Here is a 26,821-nt window from a genome sequence, read left to right as displayed (position 1 = left end):
GGGTCCCGGGTCCTGCACTTCCGGTGAGCCTCCCAGGGCGTCGGAGCGGAAGCAGCGGCGGCGGCGGCTTCGGCGGTTTCGGTGGCTGTGAGCTGAGAGGGTCGGCGGGCTCCCATCCTAACGTTCTCTGGGTGAAGCGACATCTGCCAGGCAGAGGTGTCCACCATGGTGAGTGTGGCCTGTCAGGGTCTGGGAGCTGGGGCTGGGGCATGGAGCCAGGGGCCGAAGCCGGGCCCGGCGGGGCGGACAGAAACGGCCACGGAGATGCCGAGTCACCCCCGCCGGGCGAGTGCCGGACCCTTGACCACGATCGGCCTCAGCTTATCTCCGGTAGTCCTGGGCATGGTTCGAATTTCCTCTCAGTTGGACTTGAACTCCTTCAGGGTGAAAACTCTTCTACGTTTGTGTCCACTCACGGGTCTCATAAGTGCTATACAGGTGACAGGTTTCCATTCCACCAAATTAATTGAAAGGTTGGGCGTGAGCAGCAGAGTCAGCCCGCCTAGGGAGAATGCTTGGGAACCCTTCCGGTGGGCCGGAACACTCAGCCCTTGAGCCAGTTCCTCAAGCGCAGTACCTCTTGGTCTTGGCTGGGTTGTAATGATGCCTTCGGCTATTTAAGTGATTCAGTGGATAACAACAGTAGTAGCTAATTGTTGCTGGCGCTTTTTCTCTTACACTTCAACACCCACAGTCCCTTATTACACCTTATCCCATTTAATCCCTACTATGCCCTTGGAGACAAGGACGATTAGTATGATTTTAACCATGAAAAAAACAAGGTTTAAAGAAGTAGGTAGTTTACTGGTAGTCAAAGAAGCGGGTAGTGGAAATTTGAGGCCAAGTCTGTCTGGATGCAATGCTGAGTCTCATTACCGTTGTACAGCATTGCCTCAGTGTCATTTGCTTATTTTAGCAAAAATAACGACTACTAGGTTTTGTCCCAAGTATTTCATTGTTGAATCATGTTTCCATTCTCAAGTTCATCCTCATCCACTTAAAGACCCTGAATACCTGATAGGTCTAGGCAGTATACTAGACATTGGGATTATGAAGGAAAGTAGGACTTGGGGTAGGGAGCAGCAGAGAGGGGCAGAAGGTCAGGTTCATGGGTGGATTGAAGGCAGATTGTTAAGGGTGTTAAATACTTCGTGGGGATTTTCTGACTTAATGAGGAACAAAAGCAAAGAGAAAAAATGCCTTGGATGGGGTGGTGTAGTGAAAGCCTCAGGGAAGCCCCACTCCACGCTCTACCTTCACATTTGCTATGCTTCTGGCCAAGACTTTGTTGAACAGAGTTCTGTTTAAAGGAAGGAGAGACAAAGGTTTGAAAACTACTGTGCTAAAGCCCCAGGGATTGAAGAGCCATTTGAGATTTTAAGCAGTAACTTGCTGTGTTTGCATTTTAAGAAGACTGCAGATTCATCTTGCTAATTTTGATTTTGGAATTGCTAGTAAACTACCTAATCAGGCTTTGTCTCTACTTGATGTATATTTGGAATCAAGTCAAGAAATATTTGTCTATTGTGAAATATTTTTTAAAACTTGTAAAAACCACATAAATTTACCATCTTAACTGTTTTAAAGCATGGATTCTGTAGTGTTAAGTATATTCGCATTGTCGTGTATTAGATCTTCAGAAGTTTTTCATCTTGCAAAACTGAAACTCTACCTATTAAACAACAATTCCCCCCATTTCCCCTCACTTACCCCCTGGCAACCAACATTTTAATTCTTGTCTCTATGAATTTGATGGCTCTAGAGACCTCCTATAAGTGAAATCATATAACATTTGTCTTTTTGTGACTGGCTTATTTCTCTTGAGCATAAAGTCCTCAAGGTTCATCCACGTTGTAGTATGTGATAAAGTTTTCTCCCTTTTAAAGGCTGAATAATATTCTATTATATGGGTGTACTACATTTTGTTTATCCATTCATCTGTTGATGGACACTTGGATTGTTTCTATCCCTTAGCTATTATGAATAATGTCGCTATGAGCATGTGAACATCATACAAATATCTTTTCAAGACCCTGCCTTCAATTCTTTTGGGTTTATGCCCTATAGTGCAATTTTATATTTGGTTGGGGGGACGTCATGGCAATTGCAATACTTTGAGAAGACTCCAAATTGCTGTGTAAAATGTTTTCTAAGCCTCACCATAGTCCACAAGTTAAGAGCTGGGATATTAACTTTGGTGGCACAATATCTTGGCTCTACTTATTAGCAGGAGGGACTACCATGGCATAACACCATGAGAGCACATTGGAGGGGCATCAGTCCAAACCCTGGGCAAAGCAAGGAAGGTTCCTGGAACCAGGAAAGGATGGTCATGGAAGCCAGGGGAAAGGGACGGGGTGCAAATGCTGGGTGCCTGCTCTTCCTGTTGTCTGGAATGCCATTTCCTGTTTTTTACCTGGCTCCCTCCTGGCACTCAAGTCTTTGCAGAGTCCCTTCCTGACCACCCATTTAAAATAGCATTCTCAGGAGCTCTTTCCCTTACCCCGTCTTGTCCTTAGAGCATTTATCAATATCAGACGTGGAAACATTTTCTCTTACTTGATTCCCTCGTCTTGAATGTCATTTCCTCCAGGGGCAGATGTTGTACCTGTTTTGTTAGTGAGCAAACATCATTAGAGTGTTTTGCTAGTGCTTAGCTCAGAGCCTGGCAGATAGTGGGCACTCAATAGATGTTTTGGCGGAGGCATCTAGATGGCTCAGTCGGTTCAGCATCTGACTTCGGTTCAGGTCATGCATGATCTCACGGTTTGTGAGTTCGAGCCCACATTGGGTGAGCTCAAGCCCCGCTCCAGGATCTGCACTCTTTCCCTCTCTCTCTCTGCACCTTGGGGGATTCTGTCTCTCTCTCTCTCTCTCTCTCTCTCTCTCTCTCTCTACCCCTTGCTCACTCGGGCACTCAGATAGATAGATTTCTTTAAATTAACAAGAAGAGGGCAAGTGTTTCTGTTGGAGAAACCAGGTGTGGCCGGTATAGGAGATTGTAAGGGCTGTCAGTAGCCAGTCCCTGAGGTGTATGTGAGATCTGGCCTGGATCCTTGGGGAGCGGAGGCATGGGAGACTGAAAGAAGTTAATGACAGGCTTGACGTGGCCAATCATATATTTTAGTAAGATTTAGTAAGAAAGCAGTAGACTCTAGATTGGAGGGATGATACTGGGCATGGCAGAATGTGTAGAAACAGATTTGAGATCCACTGTGCCACCGGGAAGTGCTTCAGGCAGACTGCTCTGGTCCATCAGGATTGCCGTGCATCTTGCCCTTTATACACGTGCAACAGCATCAACTACCCTGACCTGTTTGGGCTTTTGACGTGAAGAGATGTACCTTTGTTCTGTTCTAACTCCAGTATCTCTTTCCTTCCTTGTAGTTCTCCTTCAACATGTTTGACCACCCGATTCCCCGGGTCTTCCAGAACCGCTTCTCCACGCAGTACCGCTGCTTCTCCGTGTCCATGCTCGCAGGGCCTAATGACAGGTCAGATGTGGAGAAAGGAGGGAAGAGTATGTGCTCGTTTTTATTTTGAATAGTAACCTTTCCTGCCCTCAGCCTACAGTGCTTGCAGTCTTCAGGAGCCCTTGTTTTGCATGTGTAACCAGAAGTTAGTTACAGTGAGAGTCTTGCTTGCCCCAGACTTCCTAAGGGGGGCCTGGGGTGGGAGGGAGAGTTCTAATTATGATTAGCTTTATGGCTAATAGCTATCTGGTTCCCGCAGTAAATTACAGCAAGTAAAATTCCTTATCAAAGATCATTATGAAATTCTGGCTACTTTACAAGTATCGTGTAGTACGTTTTAAAGATATGACAGCAACTAAATTTTGGCTTTGTGCTGCCTTTTTAATTTTTACTTTCTTAATGTTTCTTAAATGTTCTTTCCACAGTAATTATGCCGCCCTCAGCCCTCGATCAACTCAGTAAGTATTTTCTCCATGACCTGGGAACTGAGGTCATTTAAGTATGGACATCAGAAACTTGGGCATATGTTCTTCAGTATGTCCAGACGTAGGCAACCTTCATTGTGTCTGGATGGGAAGTGTCCCTGGAGGTTGCATACTGGGCTGGACTGCTGGGCCCACGGATGCCTGGTGAGGTGATGGCCAATGGCGGCCAGCTGTCCAGTTGGGGGCCAGTGAGTACTCAGCTCTAGATTTCTCCCCTATGAAGGAGGCTCTCTACTCTCCTGACACCGACCCCCCCACCTCCACACACACACACACTTTATCCAGATCCCATCAGGACGAGGAAAGTTTGAACACAGTGCTTTTCACCCTGCGGAGGCAGCTGACTCTGTTGGCTGGGTTCACTAGGTTTTTCCCTAAAGGAGGCTGTCAGCTCCCAAGAGAATGCTGTGCATAGGCTTTTCACCTCCTCCCCAAACATGTTTCTTTAGTTCCAGGCCCAAATTTCTAGCCCTGTCTGCCCCCACTGCATCGACAGCGCATTATCTTCTGCCCCAGAACCTGCCCCTCTCATCAGGTTCTGTCTTTTATAGCAGGAGCCAGAAAGTTCCAAGGGTTGTGAGAGTGGCCACACTTCCTCTTTCCTCAACCTCTCATCCCCTGAGAACAACCCATAGAGACACCTCATGCCCCTGACTACAGGCACAGTCACTGCTTTTTGAGATTCAGTGGTGTTTCTGGTGTGAATTCCTCCCATCCAAGGGAGGATAGTGGAGGTCACCAAAGCACAGGTCCACACTTGGTATCTGCTACATGTGGGACAGCACTGTAGAGAAGGGGTGCAGCCTGGCCTGGCTATAGACTAGTGACTTGGCCTCTGAACTTCAGTGTTGTCATCTTTAAACAGGGACACATGGCACCTGTCCATCAGAGCTGCTATGTGGCAGGAGTGCCTCCTCTAGATGGTGCCCTGTGGCGTGTGTATAAACAGCCCAAGCCCATGTGACGCCAGTCAGAAAACAGGAGGTGGCCTTTAGCCAGCATCGCTTAACCAATGCCAGCAGTGGCAGTGGCCACGCACAGTAGAGGCCTTGAATTCTGGCATTTGCTTAGCCAGTGGGTAGATAGAGCACCCTGGAGTTCATAGCCCTCAGGCTGTCATCATAGAGGAGGGAACAAGGCCCCTCCAGAGAGTCTGCCCTTCTATTTGAGCTGACCCAGGAGCTGAGTGCCAGGAGTGACCTTTGGTACAAGTGTCTAAGAAGTGACTTGGATTGGGACAGTAGAGTTTAGATCAGTGTTCAGATCTTTTAAGTCTTGGAAGAAATTTTGTCTAAATGAAATCTTACAGGGAGTCTTAATTTATAAAAGTGTCACTACTCAATTTGGAGGAGGTGAGGGAGTGCAGAGGGCTCAGAGCCTCAAGGCACTTCTCTAAATCAGGAAATGCACTTTGAAAACTACTAGACTGAGGAACATAGGGGTTTCCTCCAAAGACAAGAATCTTGGATCCTTGGCTACAGCCTGATCTACTTCACCCTGACTGACCATGGTTCTGCTTCACAACTCCACAGCTGAGAGGTGCCCTGGGGACAGAGGGCCTGGTCTCTGGGCCCTTGGCCATTGTACTCCAGCATCCAAGGCACCCTTGGTGACTGGCGGGGGGTGGGGGGGTGGGGGGGTACCCACACCCACTGCTGCCACTTCTGAAGGCTCTTCTCCCTCATCTGTGGCTTCCTGCCCAAGCTTCTTACTTGATCTGCATCACCAGAATCCTAGGTAGAGTCTGCCATACCTCCTGGTGCTGAATGGAACTTTTGTTGCCATGTTTAAACCGACAGGTCAAAGTGGGCTTTAGCGGTTAAGCCAGATCAACCTGGGCCAGTAGCCTGGGTTGAATCCCAGCATGGTCACTCCTGGGCTGTGTGATCCTGGGCTTCTTGCTGACTGGGCATGTTAGTTCCCCATAGATGAAAAGGGTAATGATTGTCCCTACCTCACTGTTCTGGGAAGAGTAAGCAAGAGCCTGGCACATGGCAAACAGTGTTGTTTGTCACTGCATCAGTCTGTTGCAGAGCCCTCCGCCAGGTCCCCAACTCTTGGGTTCTCCTGCTTCACATTGCCTGCACCTCCTACACTCCTGAGTCAGCCTGCCAATGGTCCTGTTGCCTGCCTCTGGCCATCCATGGGGCTTCAATTTGGGACCACTAGAGTGAGGGGACGGATGGACTGTGTGGTGACCTTGCAAAGAGCCACATTGCTGAATGCTTCCACCCTGCATAGTGTCTGGCCCATCCCTTCTCCTCCTGACCACATTCACACCCTGTCCTGGTGCCCCAGCCTCACCCAATTGCTAGCCATTCCCAAACTGGCTGGGTTTCATGCCTTTATTCAGGCTGCTTCCTCTCTGGAATTCCCTCCCTGGCTGGCCTGCCCATGACTCTCACAGAGCACTGCAACATCTAGGTGTACGTGTTTATTTCTTTTCCACCCTTCTTTTTTTTTTTTTTTTTAATATATGAAATTTATTGTCAAACTGGCTTCCATACAACACCCAGTGCTCATCCCAAAAGATGCCCTCTTTAATACCCATCACCTAACCTCTCCTCCCTCCCACCCCCCATCAACCCTCAGTTTGTTCTCAGTTTTTTCTTTTTTTAATTTTTTTTTTAACGTTTTATTTATTTTTGAGACAGAGAGAGACAGAGCATGAACGGGGGAGGGGCAGAGAGAGAGGGAGACACAGAATCGGAAGCAGGCTCCAGGCTCTGAGCCATCAGCCCAGAGCCTGACGTGGGGCTCGAAGTCACGGACCGCGAGATCGTGACCTGAGCTGAAGTCGGACGCTTAACTGACTGAGCCACCCAGGCGCCCCTGTTCTCAGTTTTTAAGAGTCTCTTATGCTTTGGCTCTCTCCCACTCTAACCTCCTTTTTTTTTTTTTTTTTTTTTTTCCCTTTCCCTCCCCCATGGGTTTCTGTTAAGTTTCTCAGGATCCACATAAGAGTGAAAACATATGGTATCTGTCTTTCTCTGTATGGCTTATTTCACTTAGCATCACACTGTCCAGTTCCATCCACGTTGCTACAAAGGGCCATATTTCATTCTTTCTCATTGCCACGTAGTACTCCATTGTGTATATAAACCACAATTTCTTTATCCATTCATCAGTTGATGGACATTTAGGCTCTTTTCCACCCTTCTAACTAGAAACCCTTGCAGGCATGGATTTTGTCCAGCACATGGGTGGCAATGAAATTATTTATGAATAAATGAGTTAACGTATCACTTTTTAAAATTGGGGTTTCAGAAAACTTCAAGTGTGAGCCGGTACTGTGTACCTGGGTCACCAAACATTCCTGAGCTCTGGGCCAAGTGATATGTCAGGGGAGCATGGGGTCTACTGGGTGGGTAGGCATCCAGGGGCCTAAGCACCTTGTGGGTTTGAGTGCCTGCTCTGGGGAGCACCCAGGGAGGCTGATTTTCAGAGGAGCACATTCAGAGAATAGAACTCCCTCACCGAAGCTCTGCATCAGCCTCTCTCTCCTCTTCAGGCCGACTCAACATTACCTACCCCATGCTGTTCAAACTGACCAACAAGAACTCAGACCGCATGACGCACTGTGGTGTGCTGGAGTTTGTGGCCGACGAGGGCATCTGCTACCTCCCACACTGGGTGAGTGGGACTGTGCCAGTCTCTGAGAGTCTGAGAGTCTCAGGTTGGGGCTTTGAAGTAGGGAGGCCCCCAGCACGTGGGAGAGCCTCGCCCCTGGAACAATAACATGGCTAATAGAGAAGGGTTTCGGAACAAGGTTCTGCATGCTGGGGGGTGACCTTTCTTTGACAGTAGACCAACTGGTAGCCTAGAAACCACAGCCACCTGTTTACCTGCCATTTCCTAGGCAAGGCTTTTGCGAAAATAATGAAGCAGGAGTATTTTTGAAGTGGTCTGTGTACAGAATTTTAGGTTTCTATTTTGATTTATTTTTTTAATGTTCATTTATTTATTTTAAGAGGACAAGCGGAGGAGGAACAGAGAGGGGGGGAGAGAGAGAGAGAGAGAGAGAGAGAGAGAGAGAGAATCCCAAGCAGACTCTGCACTGTCAGCACAAAACCCAATGCAAGGCTGGAACTCAAAAACCATGCATGATCTGAGCTGAGATCAAGAGTTGGATGTTTAACTGACTGAGCCACTAGGGCACCCCTGGAATTTTAGGTTTTTATACATTTGCTCCCCAAGTCTAATTTCTCCCCCAGTTTTGTCACATCATCGTGTGTGTGTTTAGATATTTGTCTGTAACTGAGTCTTTCCAAAGTGTATCACTTCCTTGCCATAAAAACAAAGTCTCTTTTTTGCACTCAAACTTTCTCTTGAGCCTGGGTCCTTCCTTAATGGTAGGCCCGGCCAGCCTCTTCCCCACGGGAGCCCTGCACTCCCATCACACCTGCTTCCTGGTCCCTCCTGTGTTGTTTCCCAGCCTCTGTCCCAAAGGAGCTCTTACTCACTCCTCAAAGCCCAGACTCAATTTGCTTCCTTGCTCAGTTGCCCTTCCCAACACTCGCCACTTGGTACCTTATTGTCCTGTAGGTCTGCAGGTGCCCCTCCTGGGCTGGACGACTTGTCCCACTCATCAGATAGAGTGATGTGGGTGGCTGAAGTGTTGCACACTGACAACTTCTCAGGGCCACTCTGGATCCTCAGAGCTGCTCTGGGACCCATGTGTAGAGGTAAAAGAGGAGGTGGTAACACTGGGGTACACCGTACCTCCAAAGTTCTCTCTCCAACCCACAGACTTGGTGGCCCCTTGTCCAATCTCCCAGGATGCTTTGGACCAGAAAACTAATTGGATCCTTTTTGCCAAGAAATATCATATTCCCTGGGAAGCTTCTTTAGGTAGCATAGACCTGCCTCTTCCTGGGCTGGCCTTCCAGCTCTTGGCCAGAGCAGATGATTGCCTAGGGGTTTCCAGTTGCTGCTGCAGCGCTGGCCTAAGGATCTTTTGACCCTCAGCGGTACGTGAGCAGGTGCTTTCTGTTAGGTGCTCTGTCCCACCCAGAGCTCCCAGGCCTCTTCAGGACAAGTCAGCCTGGAGCAGATGCTGGCCTTTCTTCTAGCACCTGAGGCCTCATCTGCTGGCCTAGATCGAGATCTCCGCCCAGGACCACTGGGAGTGCGTGGAAGCCTGCTGCCTTGTGCCTGTCCTGCTATGTGTACTACATTTGTTGGAGCGACCACACCAGCCTGAAGAGTGTCCTTCAGTGAGAGTGTGTCAGGACCTCTACAGGCCCACAGGGCCCTGCTCACCCTCTAGCTTCACTCATGACCTCTGCCCTCCTTGGCCCTGGCCTACCTTCCTCTTACCTGTATCTTGTCCTTGGACTGTTAGAGTTACCTCCTAACTGCCTCTGTGAGCCACAGTGCTGGTCCGTCAGTGCCGCCTGGGTGAAGCGTTCTTGAAGGGATGTGATGCCTGGGACTGGCTCCAGGGCAGCCCAGTGTGGGATGCGGTCAGGGAGTGGGGTGTTGAATGAGGAGCCGAGGTTAGCTGTGATCTGTTGAACCGAGGGATGGGTGTGTAGAGGCTCACTCATACGGTTCTCACTGCGCTTTTTTTTTTAAGGTTTTTTTTTGTTTTTTGGGGTTTTTTTGGTTTGGTTTTGGTTTTTGGCTTTTTTTTTTTTTTTTTTTTTTTTTTTTTAAGCTACACCCAACATGGGGTTCAAACTAAACCTCAGGATCAAAAGCTGCATGCCTTACTGACTGAGCCAGCCAGGTGCCCCTGGTTCTCTCTCAGCCTGGGTGGCTCAGTCGGTTGAATGTCTAACTTCGGCTCAGGTCATGATCTCGTGGTCTGTGAGTTCAAGCCTGGCATTGGGCTCTGTGCTGACAGCTCAGAGCCTGGAGTCTGTTTCAGATTCTGTGTCTCCCTCTCTCTCTTTGCCCCTCTTTTGCTCATGCTCTGTCTCTCTTGCTCTCAAAAATAAGTAAAACATAAAAAAGAAATTGTTTTTTAAATAAATAAAATTTTAAAAAAAAAAGTTTAAAATAAAAAAAGCAAAAAACCACTCCCAAGACATGCAGGGTTCCTCATTCCTGGCCCACCCTCCTTGTCTCAGACCCTTGAGTGTCAGCCTTATGGTCTCTTGACTTCCTGCACACCAGGTACTCACAAGCCTTTGTTCGTATCTTTCTGCCTTGTTCCTCACCCAGCACCCACCACACAGGGTGGTTTCATAGAAGTGTGAAGTTATCTTGTCAGTTTTATGTGACCCCCTGTAGCAGACACCTCTGGGGACTTGTCACCACCCTGCACCTGCCTCAGCTATATGGCCATTCCATTTGAGGTAAGCCCACCTGGTGCCATCATTATCCTACTCCCGTTGCAGCCGTGTTTGCTCCAAGGCCTTGTAAGTTGTGTGTGAGACAACTCAAAGGTATGAAGGGGTGAGCTTCCCTGGGGAAACACTGTCCCTAGGAGACCTGGAGCTAGTGGCCTTTCCTTCTAGGGGACCATCTTTTCTTAGAGGCTGACAGAGACACATTGCTGGCTGCAGGCACCAAGGTAGTACCCCAAGGCCTCCTTCCTTTCACGCCTTTGACTCACTTGCTGGTTGGCTTTACCTTCTTTCCTAACATCAAATCGCAATTAAATTACATGTCCCCAAGTCCTCATCTCAGGCTCCTCTTCCAGGGACCCAAGGAAGAGCCATCAGAATGCCAGACTTTGGCCTGCTGAGTGTGTGGTTAGATGATGCTCATGCTGGCCACTTGATTTCCAGGAGCCTCATGTAGCTTTCTTCTTCTTTTAGATGATGCAGAATTTGCTGTTGGAAGAAGGGGGCTTGGTCCAGGTGGAGAGTGTCAACCTTCAAGTAGCCACGTACTCCAAATTCCAGCCTCAGAGCCCTGACTTCCTGGATATCACCAACCCCAAAGCAGTGTATCCTTTTGAGATAAGGGTTCTTCTGGACAAGGGAGGGGTGTGCTGGCAGTCTGTAAAAAGCGAGCTCTTTGTTGAGCATGTGCCTACTTTGGGGACCACACATTTGTTTCTGATTGGAGTTGTGGTTTGAGAATAATGGTGTTTAGCCAGCATGTCCACCCTGGCCTGGACCTGGGCTTGGGCCTGGACAAACACACACGGCACTCTCTGGGCCTCTTCTGGACACTCTCCAGACACTTCCTTGAGAGCAAAGTGGAACCCTTCCTCCAGGTGGACTGGGGCACCTGGCACAAAGCTCAGTGTATTTGGTGGAAGGAGGCTGGCTGGTTTGCCTCTAAGGCCCAAACCCTCACAGGCCCCTCGTGCCCCACCTCAACCATGAATGCTACTCAGCCTCATCTTTTACCCAGGGTTAATGCTTTTCACTCCAAACCATTGGGGAGCAGTGACACAGTACATTTTTCTGTAAGCAAGAGAAAAGAAAAGGTTTTAGGTTTTAGTGGTTTTTGATAATGTTCTCTGAATGTGAGCCAGACATGGGTGTTGATAATTTAAGAAACAACTGGTGTGGGCAAGGAGCATGCTGTGTGTGGTCTGTGGTCTAGACCTCTAGATTGGAGGCCCTGGCTTGCTTGTTGAGATCTTGTTATAGGGCAACCACTCCACTATCTGTTTTTAAAAGGCTCGATAAAACACAGTTGAACAATACAGACAGGTAGGTAGTTTAAAAAAAAACAAAACTGCTTCTACCCGCCCTACTTGCACACTGTCCTCAACCCCAACCCAGGAGCAAGCTGATGTCGGCTATATCCTGGACGTGTGGGCTGTGAGTCTCCTGCTGACTATGTCTGGACCAGCGTATTGAGTTCCCTATGACTTGGTCCTGGACATGGTGTGGGCTTGGGGAGCTGTGCTCGCCACACTCATTGTTGGAGGCTTCCCGTTTTACAGGCAGGGTGACATACTGTGACATGTCTGCTCACCTGATGCCTCAGAGCACTGCCTTGGAGGTGCTTGTCTGGTGATCAGTGTCCAAGAGTGTCTGCCTCGATGACCATGCCCCCTTTTGATCTTCTCTGGATTTTCATGTGTGTTGCAGTGCAGACTTTCCAGATTGTTTTCAGAGGCTGTTTCTATCTGCATGGTTAACTTGTTAGTTCATGGAGAAAGAGTGTCAGTTTAGTCAGCGGAGCGGCAGTCTGGTGCTCCTGGGTCTGGCTGACAGTCAGGATAAAGGCACTCTTAGTAAAGGCAGACTCAGCACAGAGCCAAGAAGGTTGGGCACGTAGAGCTGTGATGCAGAAACCAAGTGGGCTGGCTCTGACAGCTGGGCTGGAGCTAAGGGAAGGGCACCCCAACAGCATGGCATTTTATGCAAGGGAGCGAAGACAGTGTACACAGAATGCCCTTTCACAAAGCTGTTCTCATCTTGAAAGGCTATCTGACCAAGAGAAGGGATCCTGGACAGGCTGAGTCTTCTCCCCTCAAGTCAGACTCTTGAGAGCCTTGCCTGGTATGCCATGTCACAGTGCTAGGTTCTGGAGGAGTGTCGTATGTTTGCCCATTCTATTTAAAGTAATTCTCTGAATTGACAAGGATGATATGGTTAAAGTATTCCGTGTGATTAGGCATAACTCCCTTGCCTGGGCATTTGGGTTATTCAGTTTTAGAGAAATTATTATTATTTGCAATTATAAAAAGGGTTTACAGGTTACCTTTCCCTCTTTAATTTTTATTTTTTTAGTTTTTATTTTAGAACATACTGCCCTAAAGTTGGGTTACCACCTAAAAGATAGAAGAACAAGTGTCAGAACATCTTTGATTTTTGATGAACTTTTGAGGGGGCCTATTTATGATTCATTCAGTCTTTTTTTTGTTCCATACTCCCATAGGATTTTTAAGATCAACTTGTTGAGTGTAATTTACATACAATAAAACTCCCAGTTTGGTCAGTTGACAAACGTGAACACCCATGTACCCAGAACACTTCCATCTTCCCAAAAGGTCTGCTGTGCCCTTGCCTGCCCCTCCTCACCTGATATCCAGCTCTAGGAACCTCCCTGCTGCTTCCCACCCTCAGAGAGGCACCTCTCTGAGAGAGCTGCCTTTCTTGAGGGAACACTTTGTGGCAGGTTCTTTCCCTCAGCAGTGTTGGTGAAATTCATCCATCTAACGAGTTCACCCTCTCTTATTGCTGAGTAATATCTCACTGTATCAAAGCCGTGTGTTTTAGTACCAGCCCAGTATATGCCTGTCTGTATACTTTATGACAGTGATCATCTAAACCTTTATAGAACTTGTTTCAGATTTAAGGTACCCATCTTGCCATGTTGCCTTAACAGTGTGTGTCTGCAGATTAGAAAACGCATTAAGAAATTTTGCCTGCCTGACCACAGGGGATGTGATTGCCATCAACTACAATGAGAAGGTGAGTGTCTCAACCGCGGGGCCAATAGGGCCCAGAGCCAAGGTCAGCGTAGGTCACACCTGAAGACTTGCAGTGTCCATTCTGATGTTTGAATGGGGGGTGGGGGGAGGGATCTTTCTTTCTTTCTTTCTTTAAAAATATTTTTATTTATTTTTGAGAGAGAGAGATAGCACAAGTGGGGCAGGGGCAGAGAGGGAGGGAGACACAGAATCCAAAGCAGGTTCCAGGCTCTTAGCTGTCAGCACAGATCCTGACCCAGGGCTCAAACCCACGAGTCATGAGATCATGGCCTGAGCTGAAGTTGGTTGCTTAACCGACTGAGCCGTCCATGGGTCCCCATTTTTTTTTAAGTTTATTTATTTATTTTGAGACAGAGAACATGTGGAGCATATACACACGAATGGGGGAGGGGTTGAGCGGGAGAGGGAATCCCAAGCAGGCTTCCTGCTGTCAGGCTGTCAGCACAGAATGAATGGGGGTTCTTTTTAGGCAGGGTATGCATGGCTTTTATCAGGATTGCTGCCTACTCTTTGCTTTTTAAAATCCTTATGCGTTCATGTTTAAACCCCTGTAGTAATTCATTCAGCAGCTCTGTTTTGAGGATTGATTGCATTTACAGGTGAATGAGCTTAACATTATTAATCATAGTCTGTATCCCATGGGGCCAAGGGTACTGATTGTGCCTCCATTAGAACCTCTCCACTGCACCTATGATCTGAGCTAATCCCTTTGCTGGTCTGTGGGAACACAGAAACAAAGTAGCCTGGGTCCTTGTTCTTGTGATTCCCTCCCTTGGACGGGCCCTCAAGGAGCTGGCCCTGCAGGGTGCTCCAAGTGCTGTGAGGCACAGGGGAAGCAGAACCTGGCTTTGCCTGGGGACATTGTCACCTGACACCCAAGCAGAGACAAGAAAAGCAGATATAGACCCTTAAGGAAATCAGTATTGGCATTTTCAGATGCAAACATAAAGTACTTATGTGTAAAATGTTCAAAGATATTTTTAAAAACAGAATCATAAAATTTAGCAACCAATAAAAGACTACCAAAAATAACCAGGAGGGTTTGAAAAACAGTCAAAGAGTTAAATAACAGCTGACAAAGAATTAATGAAATGAAAGCTAAATCTGGAGAAATGCCTTAGAATTCTACACGGAGGGGCACCTGGGAGGCTCAGGTCATGATCTCATGGTTTGTGAGTTCGAGCCCCACATCAGGCTCCATACGGATAGTGTGGAACCTGCTTGGGATTGTCTCTCTCTGCCTCTCCCCTGCTCACCCTCTCTGTCTCTCTCTGTCTCTCTCAAAAATAAATAAGATTAAAAAAAATTTCTACACAAGAGATCAAGGCAATGAGCATAGGGGAGACTGAATTATTGGGTACACTGAGAGAGTCACACACACTGTGAAAATCCCAGCAGGAGAGAATGATGGAGCCACAATATTGTGAAGAGATAATAAATGAAATTGTTTTAGAACTGGCTTTCAGCCCACAGTAACAGGGAGTATAGTATATATCAAACAGGGTGAGTTGCATATACCAAATAAGCGGAGAGAAGGTACTTAGAAAAGAACGGTAAATAGTAAGCCTTTGAACAGCAACTGTTACAGCCAAAAATAGCAGAATACAGTTTGCCCTTGAAGAATATGGGGTTAGGGTCACCAAACCCACAATAACTTTTCAGTCCCCAAAATTTAACTACTAATAGCCTACTGTTGGCTGGAAGCCTTACCAAGAACATAAACAGTCGATTAACACATATAGTTTATGTTATATGTATCGTGGAGCTGGACAAAAGAAAATGTTGTTAAAAGAGTCACAAGGAGGGGTGCCTGGGTGGCTCACTTGGTTGAGCATCTGACTTTGGCTCAGGTCATGATCTCATGGTTCATGAGTTCCAGCCCCTAATCAGGCTCTGTGTTGACAGCTTGGAGCCTGGAACCTACTTCAGATTCTGTGTGTCTCTCCCTCTGCCCCTCCCATGCTCACACTCTGTGTGTGTCTCTCTCTCCCCAAAATAATAAATAAACATGAAAAAAATAAAAAAAAAGAAGTCACAAGGAAGAGAATATACATTTAAGGTATTGTGCTGTAAAACTGCATGTAAGTGGACCAGCGGCAGTTCAAACCCATGTTGTTCAAGGAGCAACTGTATCTTCAGAAGCTGACAGAAAGTAACTGTCACCAAAATCTTTAAAGAATGCAGGCAAAATCAAAATATTTTCAGATAAACCAAATCCCAGAGAGTTTATTTACTAATGGAACTTCAAAAGCATGTGCTTCAGGAATAAGCATTCTCCTAGAAGGAAAGACCAGCATGCCAGAAGGAATGGTGAACAAATAAACTAGCAAATATGAAGTAAATCTTGGTAAATGTCGCCACATAAAGCAGTAATAACGTTTGAGAGCCTCGAGCAAGAACATCTAAAATATTAGAAAAGAATAAGCCTGAAGAGTTGTTCAGAGTGAAAGTGTCTGCAACCCAAGAAAAAGTTCAATCAGTAAAACTAACTGGGAACTCCACATACATGTTGAACGTTTAAGAATAATACAAAACACTAGAAATTGTCACGGAAGTATAGGAAGTATACCTCACGCAATATATTCTAGCATTTCTATAGTGCTCCTTCTAAGATTTTTCTTTCCCAGCTCTGGTTGCAACATAGTTGGTATTATGGTCCACTAATTCCTTGTGACCTACAGTTTGAAAGCAGTACTGTAGCAAAATGAGAACATGTTCCTCCGGAGACAGGGGTGCATGTACAGATTTCATAGCAGTTTTGGTAGTAGTGTGGTGCTGGCAAACCCATTGGAGTCAGCCCAGATTTTGACTGGAGAAATTGCGTTACATCCGTACAGTAGCATGCATTCATTTCTGTTCATCTTTTTTTTTTTTCTCCCAATTTTTTTAACGTTTATTTATTTTTTTAATTTTTTTTTTAACGTTTATTCATTTTTTTGAGACAGAGAGAGACAGAGCATGAACGGGGGAGGGTCAGAGAGAGGGAGACACAGAATCCGAAACAGGCTCCAAGCTCCGAGCTGTCAGCACAGAGCCCGACGCGGGGCTTGAACCTACGGACTGTGAGATCATGACCTGAGCCGAAGTCGGCCGCTCAACCGACTGAGCCACCCAGGCGCCCCAACGTTTATTTTTGAGAGAGACAGTTTGAGTGGGAGAGGGGCAGAGAGAGAGGGAGATGCAGAATCTGAAGCAGGCTCCAGGCTCTGAGCTAGCAGCACAGAGCCTGATGTGGGGCTTGAACTCATGAACCATTGAGATGATGATCTGAGCCCAAGTTGGCCACTTAACTGACTGAGCCACTGAGGCGCCCCTGTTCATTTTCTATTAAATAATGAGGAAACTTTTAAAAACAGACTGGGCACACGAAGCCTTCTCACTTTACTTGGGGACCCTCCCCCTAATGTTGAGGCTTTTGTTTAATGGTGGGACTCTCCAGACTGTTCTTTGTAAAAGCAGGACATACTCAGGTAAACAGAAAACCAGAAACGATGCATGAAAAAGCAGATTCTGCCACTTTTTGTTCTTACCCTTCTGAATGTTTGTTTGTTTGTTTGTTTGTTGTTCATGTTTATTTATTATTGAGAGCCAGAGAGAGACAGAGCATGAGCAGGGGAGGGGCAGAGAGAGGGGGAGACACAGAATCTGAAGCAGGCTCCAGGCTCTGAGCTGTCAGCACAGAGCCCAACACAAGGCTTGAACCCACAAACCGCGAAATCATGACCTGAACCGAAGTCAGACGCCCAACTGACTGAGCCACCCAGGCACCCCGCTTCTGGATGTTTTGATACACATTTTTGACACACTTGAGATCATCTTGGACATACAGCAATATGACTTTTTTTTAACTTCTCCCATTGACTGCATGGTATTCCGCTGGCGACTATGATTTCTATATATGTGAACAAATATTATTCATTTAGCCAATTTATTGGTAGGTATTTTGAGAATGCACTATTATTAGCAATGTTGGAGTGAGCATTCTCAGAATTTTCTCTTTGGGTATTTAGCTAATTATTTGCTTAGAATAAATTCCTAGAGTGAACTTCCTGGGATAAAGGTTGTGTCTTTTGCAATTTGATGCATAACTACCTTGTCTGATTTGAACCACTTATGGGCATCAAAGCAGCCTTCCCCCACAAAGGCAGCCCCCTTGTCATAGCAAGAGGTGCATCTGGGGGAGGGGGTCATGGAGGTGAATGGTGTGTCTGCGAGCCTAGTAGGGAGCCACAGTAACATGAATGACGACAGCCCCCAATGCTGCCATGAACTGTGAAACTGATTTTTGTTTTTTTCCTACAGATTTATGAACTGCGGGTGATGGAGACCAAGCCTGACAAAGCCGTGTCCATCATTGAGTGTGACATGAATGTGAGTACCTTTGCTGCTTCCAAGTGCGCTTGGGGTGAAGGAAGATGGGCAGTTGATGGCCCCTGCAGGCCAGTTCCCCTCGAGGGTGTCATGTAGCCCCTGGGACTGTTTGGGTGAAAGAGGAGGAAGATGATATCAGAACATTATAAGGAGGCTGCTGACCTTATGATCCTTCTTAGACCAAGAGAACTGGCAGAGTTGTAGCCAGTTCTGAGATGGCTGCACCCACCAGCATCTTAGACATGCTAAAGAAGGGATATTCTTTTTTTGTTTGTTTGTTTATTTTTGAGAGAGTGTGAGCATGGGAGGGGCAGAGAGAGAAGGAGACAGAAGATCCGAAGTGGGCTCTGTACTAATGGCAGAGAACCCAATGCGCAGCTTGAATTCATGAACTGTGAGATCATGAGGTGAGCCCAAGTCAGATGCTTAACCGCACTGAGCCACCCAAGTGCCCCTAAAGAGTGAATATTCTTAAAAGCTGAGGAAACTTGGGGCACCTGAGTGGCTCAGTCAGTTAAACATCTGACTCTTGATTTCAGCTCAGGTCGTGATCTCACAGCTTCATGGGTTCGGGCCCCACGTCAGGCTCTGCACTGTCGGCAGTGTGGAGCCTGCTTGGGATTCTCTCTGCCCCTGCCCCACTTGCACTGTCTTTGTCTCTCTCAAAATAAATAAATGCACTTAAAAAATAAAAAGCTAAGAAAACTTAGCTCCTGTGTAGGAAGCAACTACTGGTACACACAACAGCCTAGTAGATCTCCAGGGAATGCTGCCGAGCAAGAGGGTCCAATCCCAAAAGGTTATATTCTGACATATGTTATATGTCCCATGTGTATTACATTCTTGAAACTGGTAAGACTTTAGACTTGGAATACCGAGTAATGGTTGCCAGGAGTTAGGAGAGAAAGCCAGGAGAGAGGCGGGTGTGGTTGTAACAGGACAACTCAAGGGGTCCCTGTGATGTTGGAACAGTCCAGTATCTCAGCTGTGGGGATGGAGACATTGCCCTACACTTGTGATAAAATTGTGAGGCCTTAACATGCACACACCAGTGAGTCAGTATAAAACTGGAAAATCTGAACAGGAAGGTGGGATCATGTCACTGTTGCTATCCTGGTGGTGATACTATATGCAATTTTTCTAAAACACTACCATTGGGAAAACTGGGCAAAGCATACAGGGCAACTTTCTGTAGCATTTTTTACAGCCACATGTGAACCTACAGTTGTCTCCATTAAACTAGAAAAGCTAAGGAAGCCTAAGTGTCTCCACATCTCAAAACTACTTTTCTGACACCACAGGTAGACTTCGATGCCCCACTGGGTTACAAGGAGCCTGAAAGACAAGTCCAGCATGAGGAGTCTGCTGTAAGTTGTTTCACCAACATCCCTCCCCAGCTCCAGCACTGTTTGCCCTCTTTGGTAATGGGACTTTTGTGGGAGGGCGTCCTGGGTTTGTCCTGACAGCTGATTCTCGTTTGGCCTCTGCCGGTGCTGACATGGCCACGTGCCCTGCTCCCGTGGAACAGTGTGTCCCAGCTGTTGGGGTGCAGGGTTGGCAGTAGCAATGAGAGGCCCAAGAGAAAAGCTGGGGTATCCCTGCTGAGAGGCTTATCGCATGATTTCTGTCCCTATCAGGAAGGCGAAGCTGACCACAGCGGCTATGCTGGAGAGCTGGGCTTCCGTGTGAGTACCAGGCCACACATTTAACTTCCTGTATGCCCACTGTGCCATCTGGGGACCTCCGTAGGGACTGGGGCTCTGGGCATCCGTGTACACACATATCTGGCACTTTCTCGGTTACGTGGCACTTTACATCCATTTTCTCCTGGAATCCTCCTAACAGTTCTACAAGGCTTTTCCAATTTTTCTTCTTCTTTTTGAAGATTTCTAACTTACCAAAAAGTTAAAATAGGACACACGTATTCTTCTCTTAGATTGACCAGACATGACGACATTTGCTCTATCCCTAATAACATGGCCTCTGTGAAAGGAAGTTGCAGTGTGACCTCCCAGCGCTGCCGCCAGCCAGCCTCCCTGGGAAGAGGTAGAGATGGCTGGTGTGCTGGCACCAGGGTGCTGGGAGGCAGCAGAGGAGATGGACTAGAAAGTAGAGCTGTGGGGCATTGCAACAGAGGCCTTAGCCCACCCCACCCCTGGGGCCCTGAGCTGGGTGGCCCTGCAGAAGCTAGGGCCAGACCTTTCGACCTGTCATTAGCTATTGGCTGCCCCCGTAGGGTGGCTGTGTTTGGGCCAGGAGGTTCCTTTCATCTCCCTGTAATCCTCTGAGGAGCTGGGCGGAGAGTTCTCGGCTGTCCATACTCCCAGCAGCTGGGGAGTGAGGGCTTCGGTTCTTAAGGGGTCTGGACAGCCCACCTCCAACACACATCCCTGCAGCGATCTCTGGGCAAAGGGCATGTGTATGCTCACTAGCTCTTGCGCACTTTCTTGCTCACCTGTCTAGGCCTTTTCCGGCTCTGGAAATAGACTGGATGGGAAGAAAAAAGGTGTAGAGCCCAGTCCCTCCCCAATCAAGCCTGGAGACATTAAAAGGTGGGTCTGTCCTGACTCTGCTCCTGCCTGATGCTTTGTCATACTACAGGGAGGCTCTGTGCCAGATTCCTGGGGTGGGGCCACCTCACTGGAGCTCTAGAGACCAAGCCTGGACCAAGGAGGCTGGCAGTATTAATGGATGACCCCTGCCTGTTCTCCTCAGTGGGCTGGAGCACCACCAGAGCCACTGTTTCTGGAGGGGTGGGGAGGGGGACAGTGGGTATTGGTGCCCTTCCTCAACTGCCAAGCCTCTCCCACAGCCTCCATTGGTGCTTCCAGTTCTGCCTCCACCTGTTCCCAAGTAGTACCTGATCAGCTTGCTTTCCTGTTTCAGGTCATTCCACTACCTGTTTAGTAATGTCCCTGTTTTCCTATTTTGTGACTTCAAATAATTCAAGTCACATTATGTCAACTTCCCTCAAACAGGAGGCAGGAACTACCTTACTTAATGTGTTTCTGTTTAGGGGCCCAGAGACTCTTAGAGCAGTTTCCCTGCTCTGGTGGCCTTCATGGAGGTAGCAGGGATATGTCATCACGTGTCTACTCTGTGTGTTAGAGCAGAAGGAGAATGCTGGCAATGTTTTTACCCAGTCTCTTAAGAGAGCTTAAAGAATTCAGTGTGAATGTAGCCCTTGCAGGCTCTATGAGGCTAGAGGACAGAGATGATGAGGCCCCCAAGCCTCCAGGTGACCCCTCCCTGCAGGCCAGGCCCCAGGTCTACAGGCCTCTTCCCCAGTTGCCTTCAGGTTACTTCAGGAAGGATGCTGGGGAGCACCAGAGGGCTGGCCCAAGGCCAGAGTGGGTACAGCAGTGTACCCCAGAATGAGAGTTGTCGGGAGGACACTTGTATCTTCTGCCTGCCTTCCTCTTGATTGCCAAGAATGAATTTTAGGGGTGCCTAGGTGGCTCGGTCAGTTGAGTGTCCGGCTCTTGATTTTGGCTCAGGTCATGATCTCATGGGTTGTGAGATCGAGCCCTATGCCGGGCTCTGTGCTGACAATGCAGGGCCTGCTTAGGATTGTCTCTCTCCCTCTCTCTCTGCCCTTCCCCTGCTTATGTGCATGTTCGTTCTCTCTCTCTCTCTCTCTCAAAATAAATAAATAAACTTTAAAAAAAACAAGGTATTTTAATGCGGGGTATCTGGGTGGCTCAGTCGGGTAATTGTATGAGTCTTGGTTTGGGCTCAGGTCATGATCTCATGGTTTGTTAGTTTGAGCCCCATGTTAGATTCTGTATGGACAGTATGGAGCTTGCTTGGGATTCTCTCTCCCTCTCTGCCCTTGCCCCGCTTGTGTGTTTGTGCTCTCTTTCTTCCACACCCCTCTCTCAAAAAATAAACATTAAAAAAAAAAATGAATTTTAATGCTTTTTTCTCTTGAAACTAACACTTCTCCTCCTTGCTCTCCTTCACAGGGGAATTCCCAATTATGAATTTAAACTTGGTAAGATCACTTTCATCAGAAATTCACGTCCACTGGTCAAAAAGGTTGAAGAGGTGAGTTTATTTTACTGGTAATGAGAAGTTTTATTTGTTAATGATCACTGGAGAGTTCTTTCCATTCTGAATAAGGATGTTTCTGTCATATTTTTCCCCATGCCTAGGGCCCTCCTCTCCCTGACAGCCTGATTGTCCCGTTGAGACTATGCGGGGAGTGTGTAGGCCACAGCTCTGGTGTCACCTGGCAGTGGTGATCGACACAATACCAGCTCACAGAGCCTTGACCAAGTGCCATAGTTAACTATTTAATCCCCAGCCCCGTCCCTTGAGGTGGCTGCCGTGATTGTCTGCATTTTTATACATGTGAGCCTGAAGATGTGTGGAGGTGAGGGCACCCAGGGTTCAGGGGCAATTCGTGTTATTTCTAGAACACCAGCACTTCAGACCCACCACTCTCCTGGTTCCTTTTCCCTAAGGCTCAGTGTCTTGGGGATCTAGAGTAGGCTAGAGGGCAGATGTTCTGTGAGCCCACTCAGGATCCTGGCTGCAGGGCCATCACCAGCCCCTTGGCCACTGAACTCTTCCCCTCTTCCTGTGGGGTGGTTGGGGATAGAGACCACTACACCGTTTACATATTTCCTACCCCTTTGCATCCCGCCCTGGTCTTAATGTTCCTTGAATTAACACGGTGTTGGGAAACTTCCAGGCTCAGAGGAACCAGTGTGGTTCCCCAATGAGACCTTACCCTCTGACTCCTCCTTGAGTGCCTTTCCAAGCCTTTGCCAGCTACATGCTGGGGCTTGCTGCCTCCAGCTTGGAGGCCTCAGGCTGGCCGTCCTCCAGGCTGACTTGTGACCTGACTGCTGGAGATACAGGAAAGGGAGGGTGAGGCACAGCTGGAGCTGTTTAATCCATAAGTACTGGAGAAGAAATGTGTGGCTGATGATGGGATTGAAGGCACATGCTTAGCGCTACCCCATCCTGAACCCTCAGGAAAGCTGTGGCACAAGGTAATAAGGTAATAAAGACATTGGCAAGAAGAGGAGGCAGCTGCTACAAAACTTTGAAAGCCCCAGAACAGAAGGGGTAACTGACTTCGCAGGCCATGGAAGCCACATTCTGAGCTGGCTGTGGGGAAAGCCAAGAGGCAGATTGGTGTAGAGAGTAGAGCTCTGAAAGGCACCTCTGGAAATGGGGGACAAAGATGGAATGTGTGTCACAAAGAACCGAACCACAGCACCTCCTCTCCCCAACCCCCCGCCACTATCCCCTTAACCTGCTGGGGATGTACCTGCCTGACCCCAGGAGAAAGCTGGAGGCTCGTCTTTTGGAAGAGGCATCACGACAGGTCCCGAGGCTGGGGCCATCAGTACAGTGGATAGGACTGAACTAAAAGAGCAAATGAGTAACAGTTTGCATCCTGAATGTTGTCACCCTTGATATCCTTCCCTTGCTTGGCTCACACACTGGCTGCCAGACTTGCGTATTGCAGTTGGAGGAGCTTTCTCTGGACAGTCTGATGAACCCTGAGGAATGTGCCAGCCAGCTCACCCCAGAGTGAAGACTGTAGTCAGGAAGTTTCTGCTGCTAACCTCTAAATCAGAAGAGTTCTGAAAAGAGATTAGAGAAACTAAAGGGGCAGGAACCATCAGGGAAGTAATTTCCCCAGACTAAAGGGCACAGAGTTTACAGATTGGAGGGCCCCCTGAGCATCCAACACTGTGAATGAAAATAGCCCCCTATTGAGGCAAAGAAGAGAACCTAAAGCTTTCAGAAGGCAGAAAGTGGCTGTACCACAGATTAAGAATGGCATCATTTTAGCAGGACACAGGAAGCTAGGAGATCTTGGAGCAGTGTCTTCAAAATTCTGAGAGGGAACTTTTCTAAAAAGTTCTGTACCCAACTCTTACAGGCTGAACTATATTCCCCCAAGTCCTGTGTTGAAGCTCTAACACCCAGCACCTCAGAATATGACTGTATTTGGAGATAAAGGCTTTTACGGGAGGTGATTAAGTTAAAATGAGGCCATTAGGGTGGCCCCCCCAACCCAGTCTGACTGGTGCCCTTGTAAGAAGAGGAAAGTTAGCTGTACAGAGGGAAGACCATGCGTGTGAGGACATTGCAAAAAGACAGACATCTGTAAGCTAAGGAGCGAGGCCTCAGAAGAAACCGAACCTGTCAACACTTTGATCTTGGACTTCCAGTCTCCAGAACCATGAGAAAATATCTGTTGTTTAAGCCACCCAGGCTGTGATATTTTGTTATGGCAGCCCCAGCAATCTAACACCAACCAAACCTATCAGGGAAACGTGAGAGTAGAAAAGGCTAATTTCAGATATGTAGGATCTCACAAAAAGGTATTCCTCAAACACCCTTTCTCAGGAAGCATCTGGAGGATGTACCCTACTAAAATGAAGGAATAAAGTAGAAATAAGAAAGCCTTAGGTCCAGGAAATAGGGAGCCCTGAAGCCATTCGTAGCACCAAGAGGATGGCCAGTCCAGGTAGGGCAGCTTAAAGGCCCCATGAGATGCACCTGCAAACAGACAAAAACAGCGGGATGCCTGCTGTGATTGAATGTATGCAGAAGAGAGAAGCCAGACACAGGGACAGCAGGACAAGACAGAAGGCTCTGCAGAAAAGGAAGGCTGATTGGTTTAGCTATGACTCAACTTGACATGGTTGCCACCACACCAGTACATTCCTGCATGGAGGTCAGGAGGGGCAAGTGCAGGCAGGGGCACGTACTATGGAGTGTGAAATCCTCTTGCACAGATAACGCCTCCAAGTGACTAGCAAATACAAACTGATGAAAAGATACCTGCTGTTTTCAGGAGTTCAGAAAAAAACAAGCCCTCTTTCTTTTGGTGGGAAAATAGCTTGATTGAATGTTTCTGAGAGCTGGTTAGTGACCATAATATTAAAAGCCTTAAAAATAACACACAGTCCTTTTATGGAAGAATAATACTTCTAAAAAAAAAAAAAATCAGAGTTGCGGACAAACACAGTAAGCTGCTCACCACAACTGTTTACAATACCGCAAACCTGGTAGTAACATCCAGCGGTGGAAGACTGCCTCTCCCACATGATGGAATTTTCTGTAGCCTATACGAGAAAAGAAATTCATTGACTTGAGACTCGGGAAGTATAATAGGTCATATATAGTCATATATAATAAAGTGGCTGGAAATATTTTTGGGTGGTGAAATTACAGATGATTCTTCTTTTGGGGTGTATTTTATATTTTTTACATTTTTCCATTTTGAAAATGTGATTCTTCTGCAAAAGGATGTACATTCAACCTGAGAATAAAGGCTGTGGTAGAGGCATAGCTGTGATTCTGTGGTTTTGTTTCTCAATTCAGTAGACTATGATTTATGTTTCCACTTCAAAGACATTTCTTCTTATGTATAATGTGGAAGTGAGGAAAATGGGTGGCTAGCACATGAGTCAACAGAATAAAGCATTTATTCTAAGCCTCCAAGGAGTTTCTGAAAATAGTATTTTATCTTCACACTTAGGATGAAGCTGGAGGCAGATTCGTCGCTTTCTCTGGAGAAGGACAGTCGTTGCGTAAAAAGGGAAGAAAGCCATAAGTTGGGACTGTTGGCTGATTGGAAAATAAAATAATCAATTGCAACATAATGGCTTTTAGTTACTGGCTCTGATGGGATTAGACTGTTGCAGAGGATGCTGTCACTTTGTGTTTTGTTTAGAGTTACCTAAGAATTACTGAGTCTGACCTGGAAGTGGAACAATCAGACTTGGTGGTTGATTTTGGGAAGGAGAAAGCTCACTCTGAGATCCCATAGGCAAGCCTCCTCCTTGCCCCTTCTTGTTTTCAGCCCTTGGGGGTGCTCCCACTGCCTTAGCCAAAGCAGAGTTCCCCAATTCCTGATAAAAACCAATGGAGGGGATTGGGTTGCTCTAACTTGAGGTGTTGTTTCTCTTTTTTCACTTAATCCTCTCTTTTCCCAGGTTGATAGCTTAGAACATTGCCTTTGGCCTAGAAAAAATGGCTAGATATGTGCTCTATAAATAGTGGTTATCCCATGACTCTGGCTGCAATTTAAGTATATGAGGAAGGGTGTTTCTATTTTTATTTTACATATTGATTTTTTTTTTCAAAAGAACCATCAGAAGGTGGATTCCTGATCTGAATACATTTCCACTTGTATTTTGATTTCATATGGAAATATGAGTGAATAAACCTAAATGAATCTGTTCTACAGTAAAACAACTTCATGATGAAGCACAAATACGAATTAGAATAAATAAGTGCTAAAGGTACATTCCTCTTTCTCCTTCCCTACCTCCCACTCCCAGTTTTAATGTATTAAATTATCCAAGGTTCTGCTGGCCTATCTTTTTTATTAATATTAATTTGGTCTCAGATCACTTTCTATAATGTGAGATCTTTTGACATGTTAATCTAATTTAATCTCTTTTGTTCCTTGAAAATAATTTTACATCAAGAATTTCAAATAAAAATGGGCAATGACTAAAACCTGGATTGCTTCCAAATGTTTGATTAGGTACCAACATGGGTTGCCCCAACCGGGCCTCCAACCAGAAGTTGGAGGAAGACTTGCTTGCAGGTGTCCCTTGTTCCATCCTGCCATTAGAAAAGAGCTTCTGTGTAGGACTTCTGGAGAATGTAGGGAGAAGTGAGGTTCTCTGAACCCTGTGTTGGGATTGTCAGCCCGAGCAGGGTCTCCTCTTGTACCAGGACTCCTGCTTGAAAACAGAGGATTCCATCTCTGGACAGAGCTCCTTGAACACTCAAGAGAGGATGCCCCCTTCAAGATGGTTGCTCCAGGGTCCACCCACATGTCATCAAGTCAAGAGAATAGATGATTGTCATGAAGACAAGAGCTGGACTATTGCCCAGACTGTCACCACTGATGATGGACAAGGTATTAAGAGGCATGAAGCACTGCTGTGACTTTCCTGACCCTCCACTTAAGGGGATCTCTCTTTCACTAGCTGAAATAGAAGCCCTCCTTGGTGGGTAGGCAGCCTCCATTTGCAGGATCACACTGGCTAATGTATCATTTGATGCATAATGAATATTAAAGTAAGGCACTGGCCTTGGGTTTTTGTCTTTCCTAAGCAACATCTACAGTGTATGCAATAAAACCACTCCTGGTGCTT

The 26,821-nt window shown here is 47.0% G+C and overlaps 2 protein-coding genes across 4 annotated transcripts in view; both read left to right on the top strand.

The window, feature by feature from the left end:
* The first annotated feature begins 6 nt into the window (after nucleotides 1-6).
* On the top strand, nucleotides 7-26,821 carry UFD1 (ubiquitin recognition factor in ER associated degradation 1). 3 transcript variants are annotated; one of them, XR_008291807.1, is made up of 13 exons: nucleotides 7-168; nucleotides 3,388-3,520; nucleotides 3,899-3,931; nucleotides 7,470-7,591; nucleotides 10,726-10,856; nucleotides 13,215-13,287; nucleotides 17,610-17,678; nucleotides 18,980-19,045; nucleotides 19,316-19,363; nucleotides 20,142-20,230; nucleotides 21,644-21,725; nucleotides 25,189-25,954; nucleotides 26,397-26,821. XR_008291807.1 is itself a non-coding variant. In XM_027049626.2 (12 exons), the coding sequence occupies exons 1-12, from the start codon at nucleotides 166-168 to the stop codon at nucleotides 25,261-25,263; spliced, it is 924 nt and encodes a 307-aa protein (XP_026905427.1). In that variant the 5' UTR covers nucleotides 7-165; the 3' UTR covers nucleotides 25,264-26,174. The 3 variants fall into 3 exon arrangements, 2 of the variants coding, with proteins under 2 accessions (XP_026905427.1, XP_053062303.1); XM_027049626.2 differs by lacking the exon at nucleotides 26,397-26,821 and having other exon boundaries at nucleotides 25,189-26,174; XM_053206328.1 differs by lacking the exons at nucleotides 25,189-25,954; nucleotides 26,397-26,821 and adding an exon at nucleotides 21,833-24,998.
* Nucleotides 26,449-26,821, top strand: part of LOC106983596 (protein HIRA) — a 104,936-nt gene continuing 104,563 nt past the window's right edge. The window contains exon 1 of the mRNA XM_027049623.2: nucleotides 26,449-26,583. The gene's annotated coding sequence lies outside the window, so the exon portion shown is untranslated. The remainder of the gene's footprint in view (nucleotides 26,584-26,821) is intronic.

Source organism: Acinonyx jubatus, chromosome D3 (genome assembly GCF_027475565.1).
Source record: "Acinonyx jubatus isolate Ajub_Pintada_27869175 chromosome D3, VMU_Ajub_asm_v1.0, whole genome shotgun sequence".
Lineage (NCBI taxonomy): Eukaryota > Metazoa > Chordata > Mammalia > Carnivora > Felidae > Acinonyx > Acinonyx jubatus.
Note: the sequence above shows the minus strand (reverse complement) of the source record. Positions and strands in the feature narration are given on the sequence as shown.

What these genes read in the sequence shown, in the direction of transcription:
- UFD1 (XM_053206328.1), top strand. An exon ending in TCATTGAGTGTGACATGAAT is followed by an intron (nt 17,679 to 18,979) that starts GTGAGTACCTTT and finishes CTGACACCACAG; the next exon opens with GTAGACTTCGATGCCCCACT. An exon ending in TGGTCAAAAAGGTTGAAGAG is followed by an intron (nt 21,726 to 21,832) that starts GTGAGTTTATTT and finishes CCCCATGCCTAG; the next exon opens with GGCCCTCCTCTCCCTGACAG.